The 12,050-nt window shown below is 41.9% G+C and overlaps 1 protein-coding gene across 5 annotated transcripts; it reads left to right on the forward strand.

The window, feature by feature from the left end:
- Positions 1-560: 560 nt before the first annotated feature.
- Positions 561-7,634, forward strand: ccdc13 (coiled-coil domain containing 13). 5 transcript variants are annotated; one of them, XM_060059278.1, is made up of 14 exons: positions 561-920; positions 1,291-1,496; positions 1,734-1,882; positions 2,011-2,153; positions 2,331-2,414; positions 2,502-2,615; positions 3,115-3,219; positions 3,345-3,506; positions 3,638-3,814; positions 4,222-4,416; positions 4,503-4,597; positions 5,746-5,808; positions 5,927-6,061; positions 6,550-7,634. In XM_060059278.1, the coding sequence occupies exons 2-14, from the start codon at positions 1,294-1,296 to the stop codon at positions 6,695-6,697; spliced, it is 1,773 nt and encodes a 590-aa protein (XP_059915261.1). In that variant the 5' UTR covers positions 561-920; positions 1,291-1,293; the 3' UTR covers positions 6,698-7,634. The 5 variants fall into 5 exon arrangements, with proteins under 5 accessions (XP_059915261.1, XP_059915259.1, XP_059915263.1 ...); XM_060059276.1 differs by having other exon boundaries at positions 574-920; positions 4,216-4,416; XM_060059279.1 differs by lacking the exon at positions 5,927-6,061 and having other exon boundaries at positions 586-920; positions 4,216-4,416.
- The last annotated feature ends 4,416 nt before the right edge of the window (positions 7,635-12,050 follow it).

A 12,050-nucleotide genomic window follows, 5' to 3' on the forward strand; every position in this document is an offset into this window, starting at 1 on the left:
TTATAAGAGATGAAAAAGAATAAAGGGAGGGAATCCTGCAGCTCATCAATTGATGTCAATCACTATCCCAAAGATTCAAGCGGACATTTATTAACATTACAAGGTAACTATGAAAACAAAGATGCATCTTGTTTGGTGAGATGAAGGTGGCAACTCACTGACCGATGTTCTCCAGTTGCATATCTAATTCCCCTTAATCCAATTAAACCTCTTCCAAATGACATGCACACTAGGGACAGAGATTCAATGGGAGAGAAAGAGCTACAAAAACAAACCACATAACCACGACTGAACAATATTTTTGTTTCCCCACATGGACCTATATCTGAATTCTGTAGTTATAATAAACAGAAGCGGAAACTGGCCAACTCAGTGTTTTTTTTTTGGTTGTGATGAAACAAGATGGACGAAAGGCCTTTCCATGTTGTCATATAAAATTGCTTAATATCCTACAAAATGTGTCACAAACTACAAACAGCCTAAATTAATGGAAAATAAACGGCTGCTAAAATAATATACAGTGAAATACATCTAAAGGATACTCATTAAACTGTTATATTGGGCCTAGGATAATATTTTTGAATATCTGAGCGTTTAAACTTCTGATTCGTCTTATATCTTGCATGTGGTGGATTGAAAGTAAGACATTATTTGTCATCTGTTTCCTTCTCCGGGCTTTACCCTGAGTGGGTGGAACATTAACAAAATTTATATTTATGCCTTCCCATCCGATAACATCGTCACAGCATCCGTGATGTTGAAAGTAAATCTCGCGAGACCATCAACATGATTGCGTGTGGCCTTGAAGTCAGTGCCGTTGCTGTGGTTACGGATGAACGCGATTGGACGAGGAAGTACAGTTTTATACTTGGAGGAGCTCAAGACTTACCTCATTGGTGGCCACTAAATAATAATAATAGGTAAGACGTACTACTCTTAATACCCAACCGCCCTCAAGGGGAATATGGTTAACTTATTGACTCTAACAACAATAAATTAGCTAGTGTGACGAATGAATTATAATTAAGGTCGTCCTTTGATTATATGGATATGTTATTATCACTGAATAAAGCAGTTTCTGAATTCAATATGGTTGACCAAATGGCGGCCACTTTTTCAATCTGTGTTGATTTGCGGTGTTGCGAAACAGCGACCAAGTTACGATTATTCACAACGATTTTTTACTAGGTAGATAAAATGGTATTGCCCTTATAAACATTTGGTGCCGCAATAGTGCCGGATCTGCCTGCCTCCATAAAACACACAAAACGTTTTCTGTGTGACCTGCAGATAATGGAGGATGACGACGGATTGAATGACACATTAAGACAGCAGTTTCAAGCCCTGCAGAATCAGCAGAAGAAACGACTCCAAAAAAACCAACCCAGACCACATACGCACGTCACACACGAGACTGCAGAAGTCCAGGATAACCTGAACCTGTCAGATCAAGGCTCAGCCTCTGATCCTCATCTACATCTAAACCTAAAGGAGAGGTACGTCAGATGCATTGATAGAACCCCTTCAAAAGTTGAATAGATAATATATTGTGACACACATCATATTTCAACACTAAGGCATATCAATTTTGACAAAAATACGTTTAAATTCAGCTGCATAGTAATTGCACATAACAAGTATATATGGCAAAATTGTAAAGGTGCGGGTTCAGGTGAAGTTATGCATTTCAGATCAAGTGGGGATGCATCATATATATTATTGCCTGTTCATAGTTTGTTACAGAATGAGATTCAGCAGTTGCTCGATCAGGTGAGAGAACTCCGTGATGAAAATGGCCGTCTCCTCAAACTCGCAAGTGAGAAGGATTTTGAGATAAATCACCTGAATAAGAAGAGATCTGAGGAGCGACTGGCCCTTGGAGGTATCACACAACAACAACAACAATAACAACAACAGCCAAATACTTTTTGGTACACTGCGTCTTTAAAATACAAGTTCTCAAATGAATGAATGTTTTCATTATTACGTGATGTATGATTTTATATCCAGGCACATTTGGTCTTGCGGGGGATGCAGCAGCTGCCAAGATTGTTGAGCTTTCCAAAAAGAACAGAGAGTTAACAGCTGAAGTGGAGAGAGCGACAATTAAAATAAAGCATGGCAGCAAACAAATCAGAGAGCTTGAGATGAAGGTAACTGAAGTTTAGAATAAGACTTTTTTTTTTTTTATTAAGCCTTTCACAGCAAATTTAATGTCATCATCATTTATACAAATATTACTTAATAATCACAATGGGATACTTTGGTTTATAGAACGTATTACATCAGCACAAATATCTGATGTGTTTTCTCTTTCACCCCTTCCACAGCTAGAAGATGCTGCAGTTCACACTCCTGGCCAAAAGTTTGACACAAGATTGACACAGGTTTCGAGGTCCTCCGAAGGCTGTGAGGTATAGATTTCACAGGGAGAATCAATCGGGGGGAGGGGATTGTCTTGTGGCTCCTTTGAATGCATAACCTCATCTACTCTCCAACAGAGCAGTCCTGCAGTGAAATCCCTGCAGGATAAATTAGCGGCTGCCCAGTTCAAAATGACAGAGTACCGCAACCAGATTCAAGCTGCCAAGCAGGAGGTGAAAGTAGCTCAGAAGGTAATTTGCATTTACATGAAGAAGACATTGAGTACAGTAATTGCAATCCATAGCGACTTACAAGGGAGGATGAAGACAGTCAACATTCATGAACCTAAAGTTCAAACTTCATCAACAAAACCTAAGCACATAAGTGATAAAGGGAGCTAAAAATACAAGTGCACACTTCTGTTTATGCGATGGGTTCATTCAGAGGTTTTATTTAAATACAGTGGGATTCTGCAGATCCTATGATGCCAGGTAGCTTATGACAACCCTCAAGGAACCACACATCTGAATAGGCTGGACTGAGCATTAGGTTTCTTCTGACTACAAGGTGGTAGTCACATCACAGGAGCAATCCAAGCAAAGAGACGTGTCCTATTAGCAATAGGATGCGTCCCTTTGCTAGGATTCACCTTAAATGGTGTGCTGTGGTCATTTGACCTCGGTGACTGCCGCCTGATAAACTAGTGTTAACAACCTTTTGTCCAACCACATGGATGTCCTCTTTTGATAGGCATTGCTGAGTGAGGTAGGAGAGGAGGTCAACCTTCAACAACTTATAAGCAGCCCGGGGAGCTTCAGAGGACGTTCTCAGCAGATTCTAGCGCTTCAGTCACGGGTGAGCAGGAATAAAAGACCTCCATAACAATGTCTGCAATCATTCAGCCCTTTCTGTGGGCGTGAACATGTTCCAGATCCTCATGAAGATACAGACGTGTGGTGGTTTTCTGTCCTCGAGGCCAGGTGCGAGACCTTGAGCAGCAGTTGGCCGCGTCCACGCAGCGGAGACACGGCAGCATGGAGGACGAGCTTCTGGGGGCACGGGTCCTACAGAAGACCTCCCCTCAGGACAAGAACCTGGGGCACATCCGCAACATGGAAAAGGAGAAGAGGGAGGCCTTTGAGGTGCGTTGGGCACGATAACCGAGGTTACCCCAGGGGAAAACCATTGAAATTATGGGGCTTTGGACATGGTACCCAGCTCACTTTCGCTTTGTTCCTGAGTGGTTTGTTGTTTGTTTGCAATGGCCTGACAGCGGCTCACAGCAGCGTATGAGGGGCTCTTGGAAATCCATAAGGAAACCAAGACGAAGCTCGAGGCATCCAGGGCCAGGAATAAATCTCTCACTGCGGAAATGAAAATGCTGAAGGTTCAGATATCCACCCTCCTGGACAAGGGGAAACACGATGATGAGCTGGTGGACACTTTACTGGTAAAGGTTGAAATCAGACTCACACACGATATCAATAGAGGATAATATAGATACTAATTAATTACTTAAACTTAGTTAGCAGGTGCAGAAGGCTTTCTATAACATTTTGTATTGATATAAAAAACACACGCGCACACATACAAACACACACACACAGACACACACACACACATGCACACATATACACTGAAATACATCCATACAGACAATATAAATGTATATATAAATATTTTTAGAAATCAAATATTTTATTCATAAACATATACGTTATTTTCTAGGATTTCAAGGTTTAATATGACCGAAACTCTCAACCCTACCCTGACTTGTAGCCCTCTCCTTCCCCCTGCGTTTGGGGTGTTTGTTATCATCCCACTGTGTGATGTCTCATCCTGTTTTGTCAGAAACAGCTGACCCGTCTGCAGGAGGTGCTGGCCAGGCACAGTCAACAGCAAGACGCACAGAGCCAGTACACCCAAGTGCCCCTGGGCAACTCCGACACCACTCCACGCAATTCCCTCGTCCAAAAGCTTGGGCAGTTGGTAGCTGAGAAAGAAGCAAAGGTCAAGGAACTAGAGAAGGAGATTCAGCAGCTCTCCTTAAAGGTACGCAAAGAGAAAGTGAAAATACTCTCTCAAACTCTTTAATCAGCCCAAGAGCTCTAAGAAATTGTTATGTTCAACGGTTGCAGAGAGAAGATACGGGTAGCCAGTCCAGCTTCCAGACCTGCAATACCCAGAATCTGCCAGAAGAGGGAGACAGCAGCAAGATAATCACTTCTACACGGTATAGCAAGGCATCCGAGGAGATTTGTTGTCACTGTATTTGACTTTAAGCTGGATATTTGGAATTTGCCTTGGGCAGTAAAATACTGTTGATGTTGTGTTCATGCATGTGACCCTCTCTAGCCCTAATCACCAAAAATATTTACAACACAGTTAATGTAAAACTGGCGTTACAGAGAGTAAAACAAGTTTCCCTCTGTATGACCTCTATGCATAGGTAACTAATAATTAGAATGTGTCTGATTAAAAGATTTCACTGACTGTATTAACTGCTGTCCTTTTGAATCCATGTAAACAGGAATGATAAATAACTGCAGCTCTAGTGATTTAACGTTGGTATTGAAAAGGGTAATTTGTATTATGTAAAGGGGACCAAAAGGCACTAAACTGCCCAGTTTTCGACCTACTTCCAAAAGCTCCAACATTCCACCGGATCATTTCTCAGTTTGAAATGCGTCTTTAATCAGTACTTAAGATGTACACTAGAGACACAGTTGCTCTGCACTCCCTATAGACCCTATTTCAGGCGACAAATTCATTACAACACAGTGCTGGCTGGAGGCAAAAGAATGCAACAACTGGAGGCCCATACAAATAATGGGCTGTAGTTACAATAAACATAGCTCTATAGAATATATTTTGCTCAGGTCTATTTATGTTGTATATCAAAGTCTCAAATAATCCTACAGTTTCACTTTTGCGATCAGAGCCAGCCACTTGATGATTTTAAAAATATAGTTGTTCTCCTTAAACCGTTTTCTACCATACCAGGATATAATGCAATCAAATTGCCATTTTGCCATTGCCAAGTGTTTGTTTTTGCGGTTAAATTAGGTTGTCAGGATGAGTCAGATTCTGCAGTACTATTTGATTATGTGTCTGAACTTTGGACACCGTATTATATACCATCTGACCTCTTAGATATGGTGCCGGTGTTGAGGATGAAGACCTCAGCTCTGTGTCCTTACTTCATCAAGATGTAAAAATAAACCCTTTACAACTGTTAGTTGTAAAAAAAAAAAAGTTTAGCGTCAGGGATTATTTTACCTCCACCCTAAACCCTGCCCACATAATAGAGTTATTGTTTACTAACAGAAAAGGGGTCTAAAGGCATTGTCGCTGACTAATGCATTTATCTTCTGTTTTCAGGCCGGTTTCTAAACATGGCCATCAACTTGTGCCTTCAAATCTAGGAAGCAGTGTGGAGTTAGGGTAAGATTAGAAGCCTTTTGTTTTTTTACCCCAATGCACTGGTACACTGTGTTTCACACAAGGCTAACAAACTAGCCGTCTAACTGAAGGTTTTCTTCATTTTGCTCCCCTTTGTCAGAGATTCAGGGGTGTTGAAGTGTCCTCACTGTTCAGCTGATTTGACCACGATCCAGTACGAATACAAGGCTCTCTACCATGCAATGAGTGTGGAGAAAGACAGACTCTCCGAGCTAATACAAGTCCTTCGGTCAAAGTAACAATTCTTGTTTTTGCGATATGAACAATATTTATAACAATTTGGGTCTAATGCTTTGTAGAACTATAACAATACAATGTGGGTCTGTTTCATGTCATTTCATCTCTTAGACAAAGTGTTTGTTTCGGTCTCATTAGCCATACTCCTTTGTTTAGATCATAAACCAAACATAATTATTCATCAGATCTGTCAGAAGTGGTAATGCCAACCTGGAGCAGCACCGAAATAATGATAATGAGTAGAAAAAAAGCAAAACAAGTTCTTCATCCAGACGTAAATGGAAGGACACACTGCAGAACACAACTATACAATTTAGACCAACACATTTATACAGTTTTTTATATCGTTTTATAAAAAATCCCTTCTCTTTAGCTTCTGCTTGGACTCGTATTTCCCTATTGGATACACCACAGCCACCTTCTTTTCTATTCCTATTTTCTAATCATGTTCTGGCCCATGTGAATTCCTGGGTTCCTCTGTTGCAGAGAGAAGGAGATGAAGGTACGGTGTGTGGAGGCGGACCAGAGGTCCCTGGAGGCTCGTCGTGAGGCAGTGACCCTCGAGCAGCAGCTGGAGAAGGCCAAGCTAGATCCAGCGAAAACATCCACTCGTGACGCCAGCAGCAGGAAGTGAATGCAATCGTGCAATTTCCGCTTTCAATAGCCTGACAAAAAGTGCGGTGCGATTTAGTTGAACCCTATTTATTTTGAATGTTCTCAATATGTGGCTTAGTTGTAGGATTTACAGACTGGATACAAGCAACACACAAACAGTTGTAGCTGCAGACACGGTACAAACTGAAAGAGGAAAAGCGGTTGCTTCTCTTGACCCGAGGATCAGATGATCTCAGAGATGTTGGTCTGTCTCCCCCCCCCCCCCCCCCACCACCACCACCACCACCACCACCCACCACCACCACCACCACCCCTCCTCCCCCACCCTGGCCAGGGGCTGTCGTCTGGGAAAGGGTGAGGGAGGACCTGGAGCTGGAGAGTGACATGATGAGCCAGGTCAAGCGCGCTCTCCTGCAGGCGCACTAACAAGGCAAGGCAAGCCAAGCAGGGAGACCACAAGCAGCACACTGCTGACTCCCAGCGAGAGGAGCCGCAGAGGCCCGCCGACGTCCTGTCAGGTCTGCTAGAGACAGAGAGGGTGGGGGGGGGGGGTCTTTTTGTTTTCATGGGACACACACTTCTTCGTCTTCATTAGGTCCCTTTTATGTTTTGCCTTGTTTCCTTGACAGTCTCCGATTGCTCCCCCGTGCTTCAAATTAACTCAATCAAGTCACTCAGAGCTCAAGTGTCTGTCCTTATCATCTTAACCCCTAAGGGCAGTTGTTCCTACAGCTGATTGCAGAAATAATTTCTCAGTCATAGGCTCCAACATGTCTTTGCGTTGCTTTGCCGCGTTCGCAATCATTAACATAACATGATGTCAACCTTTAGCATCGCTTGCTTACTGCCTGAATTGTTCTTACAGACTGGGCGACAAAAGTGCATATGGTTAGCATACTTTGATAATATTATACTATTATGGACAATAAAGGAAGCCTAGCGTTTGAGTGACTAAATGTTTGTAATTCTTGCCTCCATCTTTTAATCAACCGCACAACTGTGTGTATCTGTGTGTGTGTGAGCGTGTGTGTTTGTATCTGTGTGTTATTTATAATGCTAATTCCTTCCAACCTCAAACCGATTTGTAATCTCATGACTACAGAGAAAGGCTTTTGATTTCCCTCCCAGGCACATTTCAAAACCATTTCTAGTGTGTCAAGTTTGGATAAAAAGAGTCGAGACTCCTTCTAGACTGATGGTCTATCGGAGCTCCAAGACCCCAGCAGGGAGTGTCCTCTGCATTCAGATTCACCTATCAGTTATTTTGTTTCCAATGTCGCCAAACGGCCGTCGTCAGCAAACCCCTCCTCTCCCTCCCTCCACATCACGCTTAATTTAAAAGCATGGCTGAGTTAGTGTTCTGCTTCAAATACCGCACTATGGCCTCCAGAAGCCTGTGGGAGATTGGCAGGTCCCCACTGGACTCTGAGAAAGTGCCACAAGACAAAAATATCAGACTTTGGTAGCAATGAAGAAAGCCTTTATGCTGGGAGACAAAAAACTTCTTGTGTTGAAAATACCTCCCAGACGGAAGGTGAGGACCGCGTTCATTTACCGTTCACTATCTGACCCGAACAGCCATCATTCGTGCCATTAGTATGCATGAAGCGGCGTCAGCCAATTGTCTCGTTCATGTCAACCAATAACAATTGGTGTTGGAGTCAATAGGGTTCTATATCAACACCATGGAGAATAAATACATTTAAATCCTTTGTAGTTGTTGATTAAATACTCACCAGGAAATATCTTTATTCAGATATAAAGGTGATCAAAATGTCATGCATCAAAATAGTTGTTTTGCTTTGTTTTTTAGGGAAATACATTCTAACAGAGACACACCATATTACTACCCATATCACTAAGTTACAAAACAATGTTCCTATTGGCAACTGTGACTTTTGTCATATGTATGATGATATGTCCTGATCTTGTTTATTTCGTTAATTAAACAGTGTCATCACTTCCAACTGAATGACTTTCACCAAACAGTTTTAATATTGTTTTATGGAGCTGTGCTGCGCAGAAAGGTGTAGATTTATTCCAAAATGCCCAATAACCCACCAAACCAAACACAAACTTATGTAAACACACCGTACGTAAACAGCCTCCCCTATTTGTCATTCCTGCTTTGAATGACTCCTTTCTCCATCTTCCTCCTCAGAGGTATTCCCTCGTTCTGGACCAATGCTTCTTCTTGCAGACCATTGACTGCCTCCAGAAACTAAAGTCAACAGTGGGAGCCGTGAACGCAGAGGTTAAAGTTAGCCACTGGCGTAAGAGAGAAGGAATCAGTGAACTTTTCTTGGGGCCGGTAAACGGTTAGTGTCTCTCTGAGAGTACATTCATCTCGCCGTGGCACCTCATTTACATGTAATGGAAAGAAAATAAACGGTCAAGGCTTAATGTGCACATTTACAGTAAAGAAACAAATGAAAATGGTGATATCTTTACACGGACACAGCTGGATATATGCTTGACCAGATGTTCAAACAAGCCACATTCAATCTAATATATTTGCCTTTCCCACAGTCCCAGACGTTGGTATGGATTTATGGGTATGGATTCACGTGGATATTTTCTAACCCATTAACTCAAACCTCATAATCCCGCTGGCAATCACCAACTTACTCTCTTTTGTCTACATCACCTTTAAATATAAGGCTGTTATAAAAAGCTCACAGCCAACCATTTGACCTGCCTTTAGTTTATCCAGCAAATTGATTAGCATCTGAGTAAAAAAGTGAGATGTATTTATGTTGGCATTCATGGAAAACCTCAGAGAACCACAATGTAACTGAAAACAGGAAGCCAGTGACTGTGTCAACACTGAGCCAGTATCACTAGATGGCACTGTGGACAGCCATGTCAACCACTGATGACATGCAGCTCGTTCCGGCTCATAATTTTGATCTTTAAGTCAAACACAACCAAGAGGAAAAAATGCTAATTTGACTTGAGGCTGAACGGTAATGTTATGTAACACGCGTTTTGCCTTGAAAAGACAGGTTTGGATATCATCCTTTTTATCTTTGAAATTGAAACGTTACTTTAGGCTGACTATAGAGACATAGCCTACTTGTGCATGACCATTGGTAAAGGGATATTTATTGACATTATTACTGAAACAGTGAGTAACTTCACTTTATCAGTAGTCAAATAGGCCTGTCTAATTGCTGCACCTTCTAAGATCCCAAACATCTAAAGTAAGTATAGGGTCTAATTAAATACACAAAAACAAAAGTTTAAATGTTAATGTTGCACCCATATATGCGTAGCACCATAAACCCTGAGGTACAAACCCTGATGGTTTGTACCTCAGTTTAAGACTGCCTGCCAGTGGCTCCTCACCACACACCACACACCACACACACACACACACACACACACACACACACACACACACACACACACACACACACACACACACACACACACACACACAGTGTGCTGGAAGTGCAATCACCAGATGTACACCCAGTTACTTCTAGCAAAACACCAACAATCTCACATAGCTTTTCTCACCCTGGGCTCCTGGTGAGGAACTGGTTTCACCACCAGTCTCAGCTGAATAATTGCCATTTCCAGCAGGGGCCGGAAAAGCACATCTTCTCAGCCAACACTGAACATTTGAGTGCTTCTTAAATTAAAAAAATATGATTTTGGATAAATAGTGCAAAATCCAACGCTAGGCTCAGCATAATTCTATCTACGTTTTTATTTATTTAGCGGATGAATCAGTTCTTACTTTGAGTGCACGGCTGTTTTTCAGGCTGTTGAATAGGTATCAATTGAAGTAGGTACATGCTAACACAGTTCATCTTCAAATCCACTAAATGATAAAAAAAAAAGATTGTCTGCATTTATATTTACAATAGAAAAATCCACATCGTCCAATGAAGTCAGAAGTGGAAGACTTTTTTTAAACGGGGAAGGGGAAATTTGAGCTGGATGTTTGTGAATCATTGCTTCGTTTATTGTCGTCAATAACATGATCGCCGCCGGTGAGGCAGATATCCGTTATAATTCGGTCCAGGTGACAAATGAGCTTTGCGTCTCTTTTTCAAAGACAGCTTTAGCCTGGAGTTTAGTGGAGCAGTTGGTGGGCCGGTCTGCTAATTGACATCTCCATCTCGATACACTGTGATATTTAGACCTGAGAGACTGAGCTGCTCTCTCTTTCTCTTCCTTGCATCTTGGCTGCTGTGTGGGGTGACGTCAGATCAGCCATCTGCTTATCACTGGAGTTTGTTTCCCCCAGTATTTTCTGTTCTGCAAACTAGATGACTAAAGATTAGATATGAACACCCATTGCTTTTCCTGTCTTGGACTGATAAAGTATATCTTATCTGTTGCTTTCCTCCGGTGCCAAGTGTGTCCTTTTGCTTGAAGTAAAAGTGTCAAAAGTACCATAATTGATTATTGAAGCGTAAGATCTGTGGTGCTCTAGTCCATGTACTCCTCATAGCATAGTGAATAATAACATAACAGCACTTGCCATGCGTTTCAAAATTCAAATGGTAAATAAACTGTGAAAGTCAAATACTAATACAATTTTGTTAAATAGCTCTACATGTCTTTTACGGAGTCAAATAGGAGGTAGACCAAAATGGCTGCAGATGAATCTGTATGATATGAGCTGAGCTGAAGGGGGATTGTTTACAGTCTGGTGGCCATGACGGTGAAACACTGCCCATGCTGGTTCTGACCTTGATAATAACTTCTAAAGGCTATTTGAGGATTATGTGGCGTGAGAGGTTGTTCTGTGTCTTCTGGAGTAAGACCATGTGTTACATTATCACTAATAGCATCTTGGAGAGGGACATGTATGCATTCTGATCAATGAGGGAGACCTACCATTCAAATTAGGAGTTAAATCTGTTCTGTAAAAAGGAGTCATTTGATCTGAGGTTGGTCGTGGTTAGCAGTTCTTCTTTGTAGCCTACTATAAAGGCCTATAGGCTATATGGAGGGTTGGAAGCAATGGTGGTGAATAATGTAACACACAGCTGGAGATGAAATGACTTAATAGATCTTCAAAAGATCACATCCTTATGTAGACTGACGTTTTGTATTGACAGTTATGATTTTATTTGTGTGCCCTTGACCCTCAGGCCAAACCCCAACTCAGACTCATAAGCAGCAATGTGGCACTATATGGCCCAATCCCAATGTCCGGACTCACGGACTCACGGACTTTGATGCGCGTCCTCGCGAAATTATTAAGGCTTTAGGGCTGTCCCAATGTCGAATTCCAAATGGCGTGAGGGTTTGAGTCCACACATACCGAGCCCTTTTCGTGAGTCCGCATCGGTCCGCATCAGTGCAGACTTTACCTAAGGGAATTACTCACAGTTCAAAACGTTGTGACGTTT

The sequence above is a fragment of the Gadus macrocephalus genome, chromosome 8 (assembly GCF_031168955.1).
Source record: "Gadus macrocephalus chromosome 8, ASM3116895v1".
In the NCBI taxonomy this organism is placed as follows: domain Eukaryota; kingdom Metazoa; phylum Chordata; class Actinopteri; order Gadiformes; family Gadidae; genus Gadus; species Gadus macrocephalus.

What these genes read in the sequence shown, in the direction of transcription:
- ccdc13 (XM_060059276.1), top strand. Translation starts at nt 1,294, where the DNA reads ATGGAGGATGACGACGGATTGAATGACACATTAAGACAGCAGTTTCAA. An exon ending in AGAAGAGGGAGGCCTTTGAG is followed by an intron (nt 3,507 to 3,637) that starts GTGCGTTGGGCA and finishes ATGGCCTGACAG; the next exon opens with CGGCTCACAGCAGCGTATGA. An exon ending in GGAAGCAGTGTGGAGTTAGG is followed by an intron (nt 5,809 to 5,926) that starts GTAAGATTAGAA and finishes CCCCTTTGTCAG; the next exon opens with AGATTCAGGGGTGTTGAAGT.